General features: G+C 44.1%; 1 protein-coding gene across 2 annotated transcripts in view; it reads left to right on the top strand.

Annotated features, from left to right (window-relative positions):
• LOC147697187 (uncharacterized) overlaps positions 1-14,412 on the top strand; it is a 316,314-nt gene that overhangs the window by 230,205 nt on the left and 71,697 nt on the right. For both annotated transcript variants that reach the window (XM_086934257.1, XM_086934256.1), the window contains exon 6: positions 5,815-5,954. In XM_086934257.1, the coding sequence (XP_086790383.1) occupies positions 5,815-5,954 (140 nt within the window). The remainder of the gene's footprint in view (positions 1-5,814; positions 5,955-14,412) is intronic.

The raw sequence follows: 14,412 nt of genomic DNA, 5'->3' as shown, positions 1-14,412 counted from the left end.
CAAAACCATTATATTGAAAGAAGCTGCATACATCGAGTCTAATTGATGTTACTCAATAATGAGCTAGATAGTTCCTCAAAGCACCTGTGTATAAATAATGACTTAAAACTCAGAAGTGTTTCCGGTTTTACGCTCTTCAAACAATGTCTAGCTATAGGAGGTCTCTTGTTGGGAATAACCAGACTGGTGGCAAATGAACCACAAAAAGCCCATCATTCACCGTGACATCAGCATCAATGGGAAAACAAAATACAGCCACTTTTGTGCTGCTTCCATCCACTCTACAATAATGTTGGAACATTATTTCAGATATTTATTTTTATACAACTGTCTACATTGAAGAAGAAAAAAACTAAGGAACGTATTTCCCTACGTGCACATACAATATCACTATGTCCTTACATTACAGCCAATGCCCTCCTGCTACACAACGTCTATTACTTTGGGGTTACAATGTTTCTCATTGATATCATGTAATTTGATATTGATAATCGAATTTTATCAAGTAGGATTTTTGGTTAAAACGGCTATCCTGATGCCAATAGCCAAGACTGAAACACTGGGCGGCAATTCTGTTCCGGGCCATTGACAAAAGCACAATCAAATGCAAACTGCTTTTCAGAAATTTAATTAGGGGGGCAGCAGCCTTTGATGTGCCGGCCAGGCAGCGCTTGGAGGGGGGGCTGGGCACGAAGGAAGGAGAAATGAGAGTGTGAAGCAGTGGGCGGGGAAACCGATCCCTGAGAAGACCAGGATTACGTAGGAAGGAAGAGAAAGGAGACAAGACATAGACAAGCATTGGCTGCGCGGCCGCGAAAGAAAGTCTAGCAAGAGGCAGAAATAATAATTTAAAATAGTCAGCCCAGGAACCCTCCAAACTGGTTAATCTGCTCACGGTGGATCCCCCACCATATGAGATTGTTATTTCACTCGCAATTATACAGTGTTTAACAATGATTTATTATTACCACTGTTATTCACAAGGTATCAGCTTGTAGACACGCACATATGGAGCAGGATTACTGAATAAACAATAAAACCAGAGAATGATCATGTTCCTGTGCAGTGCGACTTAAAACGTTTTCAAGTGCAAAGTATTTGGAGATGAAATTAAAGCTGAAAGATGCATGATTTTCTGAAGCCTCGTATTCCCATGCTGGGGAAAAGCCATTCTGTCTGATGCAGAGGAATAAAAGCGCTCGCCCGGTATGTACATGGCTGGGAGACTATCACACGCCATATAAAACCAGCATTGACCGGGCAACAAAGAAATAACAAGCATTCGCGGCCGCGAAATGAAATTAAACAAGCGGAAAACGAAAGCCGTGGAAAACTAGATGTGCCGGCCGGCCAGCAGTGAATAATTAGGGGTGAGAGAGGGGAGGTGCTGGGGAACAGATGGCCGTGAAGCAGGGGACGGGGCAGCGGAACCCTTTGAAGTCACGGCCTGCGGCCGTGAATATGTGACGGCGGGGGGTGGGGCAGCGGAACCCTTTGATGCAAATGCTACTGGCAGGGGGAAGCCTGTGGGGAAATGCAAGCTCATGCACGAAGGAGCTTGTGGTCACCTGATTTCACGTGAACTTTTGAAAATCCGGATCGTAAAAAGTGGATGGACGGCATTAGGTCTCTCTACGAGACCTAAAAAGGTCGCTTACTGGACCAAGAGCTAACTTTCTGCCAAATTTGGTGTAATTCCGTTCAGAAGTTAGGGCTGTAATCGAGTCTAAAGTTTCCTATTGAAATTAACATGGAGAAAAGCATTTTGGAACTATCCCCTGTTACTTGGCCCCGCTTGACAGATCACTACTAAACTTTTAAGATCGCAGCTAAAGTGACTGGCAAATGAGTTTTAAACAAATTTCTCGAAGATTAGTCAAACGATGCCAGAGTAATTGGCAAATGAAACCAGCATTTGCAACGCAATAGGTCTCGCATTAAGAAAGTTTGAGCTATTGGTCTTGTAAATGACAATTCTTTTATTTATGTGTTAGTTTTGAAAATAGCTGAATTAATAGCTTTGTCATTTAAAATGCCAATTGTTATAACTTTCGCAAATGTGACACCTATTACCTGGGGTTGCGCTGAGTGATGCTGAGTGATGCTGTGGTGGTGCTGAGTGATGCTGTGGTGGTGCTGAGTGCTGCTGAGTGGTGCTGCTGAGTGGTGCTGCTGAGTGGTGCTGCTGAGTGGTGCTGCTGAGTGGTGCTGCTGAGTGGTGCTGCTGAGTGGTGCTGCTGAGTGGTGCTGCTGAGTGGTGCTGCTGAGTGGTGCTGCTGAGTGGTGCTGCTGAGTGGTGCTGCTGAGTGGTGCTGCTGAGTGATAATGTGGTGGTGCAGAGTGGTAATGTGGTGGTGCGGAGTGGTAATGTGGTGGTGCGGAGGTGGTGCGGAGGTGGTGCGGAGGTGGTGCGGAGGTGGTGCGGAGGTGGTGCGGAGGTGGTGCGGAGGTGGTGCGGAGGTGGTGCCGAGTGGTGATGTAGTGGTGCTGAGTGATAATGTGGTGGTGCTGTGGTGGTGCTGTGGTGGTGCTGTGGTGGTGCTGTGGTGGTGCTGTGGTGGTGCTGTGGAGGTGTGATGAGGTGTGATGAGGTGTGATGAGGTGTGATGAGGTGTGATGAGGTGTGATGAGGTGTGATGAGGTGTGCTGAGTGGTGCTGCTGTGGTGGTGCTGAGTGATAATGTGGTGGTGCTGAGTGATAATGTGGTGGTGCTGAGTGATAATGTGGTGGTGCTGAAAAAATGCGTCCAGCACCCGAGCTTAATGTCGTGTCTGCCGTCTTTAGTTATTTAAAAAATATTCCCTATTAAAATGGGATCATAGGCGGTGCAGTTCCAATGTTTTTAAACATAAAACAATATCCTGTGTTGGACAACTGTAGGGTTTGCAGCGTCGTGCCAGAGGACAGAAATAATTACCCACAGTCAAAGTATAACAGATGAACAGTTGGCAAAGGTCCATCATAGCTCACATAACTGTAGCATGACTCGAAGCTCCCAGGGCCGCCAAGGAATGAGTTGTTAGGACCAGCAAGTGAGAAAGGGTTTCGCAGGTTTTACTACACGGGGAGGCTGCACCACACCAGCATGAAATGAACAGGGAAAACATTTTCCAGAACAGCAAAAAACAAGTGTTGGACACAATATTTTGGCTCGGTGGAAAAACTGAACTTACATATGATACTGTATGCAGTGGAAGATAATAGGAGCGAGCATTTGTGCCACACAACATTTTAACTATATAGTCAGAAATAAGTCTAAAAGTGTATAACAATTCCAAATCGGAAACAACCTGGTCAAACTCTCTTCCTACATATGTACAAGTCGGTCCATATTTAGCTTACATGGAGTACAGCCAACAGACACCAACCACGTGTGGCAGAGAATGAAGGCGAGAATGTGGTAGCATAACATGCTCTTGGCATTGCTGTGGGAAGGGGGGGGGGGGGGAAATGCGAAACACGGCCACCAAGACAGGATGTGGCATAACGGCTAGAGCGGTCTCTTTTGAAGCTGGGGAACAGAGTTTGAGTCTCGGCGGGAGGGTCAAGATCCTGTGAATCTGGGCAAATCACTTAATCTCTCCATGCGTAAAAAAAAGAATCTGTGTGTGTGCACTGCAACTGGCTCATCATGTAAAGCGCTCCGATACCATCAAGCCGAGTTTGCGTTATATTAAAGTGAAGAAAAAACAGAGGAGACTGAGTTCAAACACATGCACTTGTATGGAGTGTGGGGGCAAAAGGACGGCGGTATGTGCTAGCATAACATGCTTTTGGCATTGCTGTGGGGAGGAGAAATGAGACACGGCCGCCAAGACAGGATGTGGCATAACGGCTAGAGCGGTCGCTTTTGAAGCTGGGGAACAGAGTTTGAGTCTCGGCGGGAGGGTCAAGATCCTCTGAACCTGGGCAAATCACTTAATCTCTCCATGTATAACAAGCGCTGAAACTAGTGTTTCCCATGTACCTCATTTGCATGTGAAAGGAAGCCTGTCTGATGTCCCGGCAGCCCAGATACGAATAACAAAAGAGGCGGAGGTTGTGCTCGCGAAAAACTCGAAGATAATTTGCATGGGTTTCTTTCATTCAGAATATTATTTAAGCACGAGCAGGATTCAATTAGCGGTAAAATAAAAGCTATGCTAACGGTTGAAAGTTCTGGTGATGGACAATTGAAATAGAAGATTTTTAAGACGCTTTTGCAAACCGCTGTTGTGATGTACACAAAGGATAATACGTTTACATTTTTCTGTACCTTTATTTATATGCAATTCCACTTCTAATCGCTAATGCTTCCTATTTATTTATGTATGGACATTACCCAATGGTGCTAAAGTGCTTTACAGTCGAGATATTTTGTTACATGGAAGTTACAGATGTTATTACAAATTGCCAAACACTGCAAAATTAGAAAGAAAGAAGAACACGTGTAACGGATTGAGAAGTCACCCAATTCAGACTGCTAAAATATAGTGTTTAAATTGGATGTGCGAAAACGCCGTGCTCTGAGGGAAGGGACTGGGTGGGGGAAAGGAAGAAAGAGAACCAGGAAACGGGGGGGGGGAGGTGCGGGGGGACAAACAGATGGCTGCCTGTGGGAGGGAGGCTGATGATATGATGACGGGCAGAAATGAGAAGCGGCCGTGAAGCAGGGGGCGGGGCAGCGGAACCCTTTGATGTAGCTCACGGCCTGGCGGCCGTGAAAGTGCAAGCAATTAGGGGGGAGGAGAAGGGAGGCCAGCGCGCACTGCGCACGCTGGGGAAACCTGTGGGAGGGAGGCTGATGCTTTGATGTGGGGAAATGCGCGTGCTTATGGTCACGTGATTTCACGTGAACAGTTGGAAATCCGCACTCGCAATCTGCCTGGTTTAACTTTCTGGTTTCACCCCAATGCGAGACCTAAAAACGCTCTTCCTATGGAAACTACATCCTAACTATAACTACCTACTGGCGGCCAGTTGGTCATATATATATTTAGGGATCCTTGGGTAATTTACAAGTTTTAGGTGGAGAGCAGTTCCTTTTTATAGAACACTCCCAACACTCCAAGTAGGCTCACCTCATATGTCTGTTTTTTCTAGCAAAGTTTTAAAGTATTGGATTACCACAGTTCCATCTATTCCGAACTACAAAGTGACAAAGCTTTTCTCCATTTTTACAGCAGAGTTTTTACGCATGGATTAGCACAGTGCCTTTAACGCTCGACTGAAAAATGACAAAAGCTTTTTACCATTCCAGGCACAGTATAGCTTTGAGTTAGTAAAATACTATCCAAGCCACCTGGAATAAATAATAGCAACACCTGAGACGTGTTTTGCTCTTATTAGTACGTCCAATTGTGTGTGTGTGTGCGTGTGTGTGTGTATATATATATAGATGTGTGTGTGTGTGTATATGTGTATATATATATATATATATATATGTGTGTATATGTGTATATATATACATACATACATACATACATACATACATACATACATACACACACACACACACACACACACACACACACACACACACACACACACACATGTATACTCACACTGACTCCCTCTCTCACTCGCACACTCACTTTTCTCATGTATGGAAATGCCCTGGAGGGGCAATTTAAAGTTGGTATGACATGTCGAAGATCTGATATTTGCATTTCTGTGTATTGTAAATAATTTGTTCTCTCATTTTAAGTGATCTCTGTTGTTCATTATTTTACTTTCGATTGTATGCCATGCTTTAGCTAAGTTATACTGTTAAGGATGTTACATTTTGATTACTTCTAACTGCTGCATGGATGATTGTATTTTTCTTCCCATAGCATGTTTTACGGATATGCTGCAGTGATGGGATTGACATTATCTGTAGCACTGAAAAAGAAGGAAAGACTGCTTTGGCTTTAAAACTTTGCGAGGCATTCCTGCTGAGACAGCTCCACAGTGGGGACATGTATCGTATTTGGTAAATATTGATTGTGTTTATTTTTGCAATTTGATCAGTATTCTCTTACAGCCCCACATTTAAATTCCAAATCTTTGCAAATTGTGTGCTGAGAAGGCACAAAACCTTCATTAGATCACATCAAAAGCGTTGCAAAGTGTCTTACTGCTCACTCCTAGTTATTTTTAATTATGTATGCATCGAGTTTATTGTTGTCCTTACAATGTTAAGCATCAAATTGTTCACTCTGACTTTCACTAATACAAAATGTTTCCATGCAATTTGGGCAATACTCTAGAAAGTCTTATTTGTCAGAGTTATTTATTACTTCTTGAGATGTTCTGTCCAGCTTCAGGTGGATAACATTTACTTGAGAACTGTACCCTGAACTGCTTTAGAGCTGTTTCAAAAACAAACAACTTTTTGCAGTGCAATCGGTCTCGCCTTTGGGACCTTATAAGTATTTATCCATGCAGCCATAGACTGAATGCAGCTTATCTCGCAGACATAGTCTACAAAAATGTTATAAACATTGAACATGAAAAAAAAATGATAATTGCAATGAGCTTTGTGAACATAATTAAAATATACAATTTTATCCAAATGGATATCTGAGTGAGCAACACCGGGAGCACCACAAGATCATTTCAAGTGGCCTGAAAGACTCCCTATGCCTGGACAGGCCGAAAACTCAAACCAGAATTCCTAAGAGTAAGAGACCCTTCTGATCATAGCAAATCCTCTCGAATGGCCAGATGAATTGAAAGTAGACTCTTCATGGGAGCCTTTCCAAGTCATCCAAGGTATTGGACCCCCCCCCCACAAAGAAGGGACAGGTGTCCTTTGCATACAGTTTAATCGCAGCCGAAGTAGATCTGATCTGTCGGACATAGGGGCAAACAACTAAGAACCTTTCTGGATGTGACAACGAAGGAAAATAATTCTTCACACGAAGAGGGTACACCTTTATCAACACCCAGAAGGCTTGTTAGTGAAGCAAAACCCACTGCTTCAACCCCTGAGGCCCAAAATCTTATTTTAAATCACAAAAAGCATTCAAGACATTCATGGCACTCAGTCTGTTAAACTTGATAAATACCTAGAGGCCAAGCAATAAGTGAGCGCAGACCTATACAAATAGTAACATAACACATGACATAACTTTAAATGGAACTGTTGTGACACACTAGACATATTGACTCTGTATTATTGTTACTTGTATGTTTGCATTCCCATTTCCTTAAGCAAACAGTTGACAAGAAACTTTTCATACTACTTCAGGAACAAAATATGGTAATGTGCCCCCTGGGTAACCTGTCAAAATATCTACAAAAATTATTGGTGCCAAAGGGCGGAGGAGACGATTTACAAGGCAAGGGGGTGTGTGAAGAAGTGGAGGAAGGTCTGGGGCCCCTGGCGAAAATACAGAGGATCCGGAGGAGAGGCGGTGGGGTGTGAATGCGTGGGGTGGTCTTTGGGAATGTTTTGACCTGCCTACTGCATGAATCACAGACTGCTGACTATCTCCTGCTAAATGTATGCTGTTATGTTTCTTTATGTACCTGTGAGCAAGGTTAATAAAAAGATTTCCCCAAAATATATATATATATCTACAAAAATAATTTTCCTTAGAAAGGGTGCATAGTATTTAGTCTCAGGTGCTGCGAGTAGGGAGCAATGTAGAACAGTCAAGTCAATGACTGTTGTGCTGGCATTGTGAGAGCGCAATATGGCAGCTTGTGATAACTTTGAGGCCTTTAATTCAGGAGAAAATTGCGCTCTTGCGCAAGGCGTATTAAGGGTTGTATGTTGGAACGACGAGTTCCTCAACAACTACCTTAACAACGCAGTCTCTACAATGACCGCGTCTTAACCACAATTTGTTTTACCACACATTCCTTTACCATAAATGTTCGTGGTGAAGGCATGCTTGGTAAACTGCAATCTGTGGCTAATGTTATGACCAACTTCCCTCTCCCCCTGAGCCCAAATATACTCCGCAATCTCTTAAAAACTACCCCGATCCACCAACCCCTCAAAAACTATCCCATACATCCCCACCCCATAAAAACGAACCCAAACCTCTTAAAACTACCCAAAGCCCCTCACCCTCTAAAAACTACCCTGAACCCCTCCCACCCCCTAAATCTAGCCACCCCCAACCCCTTAAAAACTGTTCTGTTCTTGTCCGACGCTCCTCTCTCCCCGCCCATCCCGAACACTAGACTGACTTAGCCTTACCCACACATATGCGTGGTAAAGGCTTAGTTGTTATTAGCGGTACAAAAGGGGGTGGTAATGGACGGAGCATCTGAACCAATCAAACACTCACACCCATTCAAACGATCTGGGTTTAATCCATCACCGTTTTTTAGCCCATTCTGCCACCCCAGTTCAGACATGGCTATATGCAAATCAGTCTGACCCTGTGCCTTCATGGGAACAGTCCAGCCCGAACTGCCAAGCCATGACTTCCCTGGACCGGAAACAAGCTTCCGAGGACCGGTTTCTGGCATTCCAGCCGTCTTCAGCCCGGCTTGCTTGAATCCAGTGGCAAAGTGAGCAAGGGACTCCCGTCTGAGCATACCCTACCACACTTATGGTGGCCAAAAGCAGTACAAAAGGGGGTGGTAATGGACGGAGCATCTGAACCAATCAAACACTCACACCCAGTCAAAATATCTGGGTTTAATCCATCACCGTTCTTTAGCCCACTCTGCCACCCCAGTTCAGACATGGCTATATGCAAATCTGTCTGACCCTGTGCCTCATGGGAACAGTCCAGCCCGAACTGCCAAGCCATGCCTTCCCTGGACCGGAACCAAGCTTCCGAGGACCGGTTTCTGGCATTCCAGCCGTCTTCAGCCTGGCTTGCTTGAATCCAGTGGCAAAGTGAGCAAGGGACTCACGTCTGAGCATACCCTGCCACACTTATGGTGGCCAAAAGCGGTACAAAAGGTCCTCAGAAGCTTGTTTCCGGTCCAGGGAAGACATGGCTTGGCAGTTCGGGCTGGACTGTTCCCATGAGGCACAGGGTCAGACTGATTTGCATATAGCCATGTCTGAACTGGGTTGGCAGAGTGGGCTAAAGATCAGTGATAGATTAAACCCAGATCTTTTGACTGGGTGTGAGTGTTTGATTGGTTCAGATGCTCCGTCCATTACCACCCCCTTTTGTACTGCTTTTGGCCACCATAAGTGTGCTGAATAAGTACCACCTACTTTCATGCACAGATAAGAATAATCATGGCGGGTGACAACTGCAATGCCATCAGCTCATTTCCAGTAAGATGCTTTGAACAATATGTCATCTCCAGATAGTGTGCACAGCGGTGTGCACCTGATGGGCAGTTTGAAAAAAAGAAGTTTAACCCACGGCTCCAATATTTTTTACAGCAAAAATATACTTGGAGATTGCTATATGTGTGCTTTTCTTTGAGAATTACAGTAGAATCTTTGGAAACAAATGTCATATATAAAAGTCAGAAGTGTGTAGCCGTTGGTAAATGGTGATCAACATTAAAATCTTTGAATGAAGTAAGCAGTGTGACTTTCTTTAAATATCTGTTTGAGGCATGTGAGCTGTAGATCACATACTTTCTATACTGTTTGCCATCTAGTAATGGGTCCGGATGTTTGCAAGTTGCTTTTTGGAAGAAGACTTTCCAGTCACGAGGTAAGGTGACTCCTCCTTTCAGTGATAGTGCGCATGGTCATCGACTCCATTGTTAGATTATTTTTTTCCGCCATCGGGTTTGGACGTGAATTGCTACGCTCCGGTTCGAAGCTGTTCTTCGGGTTCCCCTCGGTGCGCAATTCTCTATACCAGTGTCGGTATTTTTTCGAACATATACCCCACTTCTCCGCGTATCAGTCGAAGGAAAACTTTATTTTGATTGGCAGACTTGTGGAAGGCCATCAGGCCTAACCGCGTCGGTCCACCTTGTAGTCGATGGATCGGACTCCATTCAAATTCTGCCCTCTGTGCCATGCAAAGTATCCGCGCACTGACTCGCACGATGTGCAGCTTGTGCTGGTCTCCAGAGCACAAAGAAGACTGCAACGCGTGCAGATCATTTCGATCCAAGAAGACACTCTGCGATCGTCAGGCTCGACGTCGTGAAATGCAGAGCCAAAACATCGAATACATGCCGGAACTCTCTGGTGAAGGCTTCGAGCATGAAGAATTCGATGCATAAGGGGCTGAAGAGGAACAGGAAGAGCAGCCATTATCTGTACCTGAATTGGACTCTGAGATCGAAGAGGACATACAGCAGGGTCAAGGTTTCGTGGGAACCGAATACCCCTTGCCCCGAAAACCAATTCCACTTAAGCAAAAGGCTCCAGTCCAACCTCCGCGCCACGGTCGGCACCAAGACGATGTTTCCGACGCCCCGCCTTTCGGCTCTGCACCGAAACTCATTGTCAAGCCTTCTGGCTCGGAATTGAGTTGGTCAAAGTCTGGCACTGAGCCAAAAGCTTTGAGAATAAAACCAAAGACTGCTTTGGAGCTGAAACCCTTGACGCCGAAAAGTAGAACCGCTTTGAAGTAGAAACCTTCCGTGCCGCAAGGTAATCTCATCCTGGTTCCGAAATCTTTGGCGCTGAAACCAAAAAATGCTCCTCCAAAGCCACAGAATCCAGTTCTTGACTTACCAGCCTCCAAATTGGATCCTAAACAAAAGGAACTTTACATTAATCCTGAAACAGGACATCTTTAAACTGCCTCACAAACTCAAACCTGAGTCAGAAGACCTACAGTATGAGATTCCTTTAAAGAAGAGGAATGTTGGTACTTATCCTTCTTCTCCTCCTCCACCACCATGTTCCCCTACATCTTCACCACCTTCTCCAGTATTGGAGCATTTACTTATCACACCACACAATTCTCCACCCTCACAGCCTGATGATGGAGATATTCAGTTACAAGTAGATCCTTGGAAAGACTATACCAGACCTTTACCCTGCAAAGCCTTCCCCTCCTGACGACAATGTGGGTTATTTAAAGTTGCTTGCCAGGGCTGCACAATATCATGGGGTGCAACTAGATAAAGAATCCTTAGAAGAGGATTTTCTTGTTTGGAACTCCGTTAGTACACACAGATCTAATCACACTTCCTATGCTCAAAGGCATGATGAGACATGCAATTACATTTTTAAAGACCCTGTTCGTGCTCGCATTTTTTTTTCTTTTTTAAAAAATGTATAGCGAACTAATTTGGGAGATTTAAGTACCTGCAGGGGGGGAGGTATCTGACGTTCGATGCAGATTAATTTGAAAAAAAAGTTTATAAATACATTTTTACTTTGGGTTTGGCTTTTGAATCTCGATAAATACTGTGCGAAATATGCATTATAGTAATCCCTAAGATTTGGTAGAGAGAGACCTCCTTGATCCAACTCCTCATAAAGAATACCTATTGCGATGCAGCGTGTCTTCTTGGCCCAGATGAAAGCCGAAAACAAAGATTCTACCCTAGAAAAAAAACCCTGGCAAAAAACATGAAATAGTGGAGAACAAAAAATTGAATAAAGGTAGAAAAGACATTTTTATCAGGGCGACCCGACCCAGAATAGTCAATGGCAGTAAATTCCACCGGGCAAATATTGCTTGAATCTTCTGAAGAAGGGGATCAAAATTAAAGCTATACAGGTCTTTAACTGATGCTGAAAAAAACACTCCCAGGTATCTTTTAGGCTTAATATTAATGCAGCTACTTATATCAGGATGCAATTCTGGATCTCTACCCCCACATACCAAAATGTCAGTTTTCTTTTTATTAATACGGTAGCCCCCTAGGGCTTCAAATTCCTAAAAAATCTGGAGTACTCTCGCTTGCGATCTTGATTGAGTAGTTGAGTCCAAATTTAAATTAATGAGGACATTAAAATCCCCTCCGATAATATCACCTATCACCGTCAAAGATTGGAACAGATCTTCATATTCTCTAGTTATCTTCTACTGGTGCGTAGAAGCTTACAAAAGTAATGGGTCTCGGTCTATTTTTAATTTTACAGGTTGCCCAGCACCAACGCCCTGAGCCACCCTCTTCAGAATGTATAATTTCAGGGTGGATATGCTTATTTAAAAATATTGCAACCCCCGCTGAGATTCCGTAATAGAGGAAAAGCCTCGATATGAGGCCCATGTTTTAAACATTGAAAACTCGTCGAGTTTTGATGATGAGATATGTGTCTGCTGTAACAATATTACAGAGGGATTTTTCAGTCTTAATCCACATTTCTATAGCCCGCATTTTCTTTTTATTATTTAAGCCATTAACATTAAAATAAATTATTTTCAGATACTCCCTACTAGAAATCCAGAATAAATTCCATGTTTTTCACCCAAGTCTATCTCTTGACATTTTTCAATTAGCCTTAAACTTATCAAGAGCAAATTAATTAAACAGAAAAACACCAAGGACTTCATTTTTTCATAGCTTTTTCCCCCACCACCACCCCCTCTAACCCCTTCCCTCCACATCGTACTCCACCACCTACCCGTGACTCCAGCCCCCCCCCCACCTGCGGCCCTTCTTCCCTCCCCCACGCCAGCCACAGAACTCTAACCCCTGTCATTTGGGTGTCCTGTTACACCCCTTGGTCCCTGGGACCACTAGAACTCCTCCCCCCCCCCCCATCTCTACCCCCCTTGTTGACCTCCGTGTGACTCCAGAGAAATTAATCAAACTAAGTTCGCAATCCAAAGCACACCTCAAATCTTTTTGTTATTGGTTTAGGATACACCTTTAACTATGATCAAGAACAGAACACTTCTTAGACATTACAGCATTGTTCGAAACAGGATAGCATATATTTAACCCCCGCCCTACTAACCTACTAGTGAAATTTCCCCCCCTTTTTACCCCTTCTGTCCATGTGAAATTTCCTTCAATAAATCTTGTGCTTCATCTAAGTCTGACAGCATATAAAACACCAACACTTTCAGTTTGGACTGCTGAGCAATCATGGCTTGGGCACCCTTGGCTTTAAACAGGTGAAGAATTTTCACAAACTCCTTCCTCCTACGCGCTGCAGCTGCGGACATGTCGAAAAAAATTCGACACTTAACTGTCTCATTCACTGCAAATTGTCTTTGCTGAATGGCTTTGGATAGAATAGTTTCTTTTATCCGAACATCTGAGAAATTTAGCAAAATTGTACGAGGAAGTGTGGAGGTAGGGAAAGGTTGGGCCGGTACCCGGTGTTCTCTGGTAATTGTCAAGTCCCCTTAGTGTTCTGGGATCACTTTCTGTTTTAAAAAGGAAGTCACCCACTGCACCATGTTAGATCCCTCTATCCCTTCAGGGACCCCCACTATTCGGAGGTTAGATCTTCTGTTATAATTTTCCAAATCATCCAATTTTGTTTCCAGTGCCCGTGTACTCTTATAAATCACTTCAACATCTTTTTTAGCCTCCGTCATCTGGTCCTCCAGGTTTGAGATTCGAGTCTCGGCTTCTTGGAGACGAAGTGGAAAGGTGGAGACTGAATCCTCGATCTTTTCCAGTCGCTGATGGATTGAGGCCAGTTCGGCTTTTCGGAATCTTTTCAGCTCCCGCACCTCATCTAAAATGAAGTTCAGCATATCCTTTACTGACATCTGGATTTCGCCCGTTGTCTCGGTATTCATGTCTATGATGGGGCTAAATGGGTCAGTTAAATATGTAGATCGGGTCTCCACAGAGGGTGAGAGTGACTTCCTAAATATTGCTTGACCAGCTTGCTAGTATAGGGGACACCATCACACCAGTACCGTTTATAATGGCTTTAGCAACTCTGGCCATGAAAACAATTTTTTTCAAACATGAAGACAAGTTGTTTCTCCAGATCTCTGGAACAAGTATGGGCAGCGTTTTTGCGCCGAGCCTGGCAAACTTATACGTGCACCAGTTCGAACAACAACACGTATTAACCCCCACCAACCCCTTCCACACCTCCATTAGGTGGTGGAAGCTTTATATTGACGACGTGCTGGTGGTGTGGAGAGGCACGCTGGATTCAGCCAATGAATTCCACCAGTGGCTAAACAGCAAAAACCAGTTCCTTAAATTCACCATGGAAGCCAATAGAGAAAGAATTGCTTTCCTTGACCTGTTGATCTATGTCACTCCTGCAGGCCTGCAGAGTGAACTCTACAGGAAACCAATGGCCCAAAACTCACTTCTCCTGTATGAGAGTTATCATCCCAAGTCCCTGCGCCAAAATTTACCGTACGGTCAATTTCTATGTGTTCGTAGAAATTTTTCCAACAGAGAGGACTTTGAGGTACATGCGAATAATCTATGTGCACAACTAAGGGATAGACACTATCCCAAGTCGCTCATCAAAAGATCACGGAAAAGAGCGCTTAACAACAACAGAGAAGCTCTCCTTGAAGCTCCAATTGTAAAACCACCATTGGAAAGACTCACTTCTGTGAGCACTTTCAACACCAGAAGCAACGTCATCCAAAAGATCGTGAAAAGACACTGGT

This window comes from Lissotriton vulgaris, chromosome 8, assembly GCF_964263255.1.
Source record: "Lissotriton vulgaris chromosome 8, aLisVul1.2, whole genome shotgun sequence".
In the NCBI taxonomy this organism is placed as follows: Eukaryota; Metazoa; Chordata; class Amphibia; order Caudata; family Salamandridae; genus Lissotriton; species Lissotriton vulgaris.
Note: the sequence above shows the minus strand (reverse complement) of the source record. Positions and strands in the feature narration are given on the sequence as shown.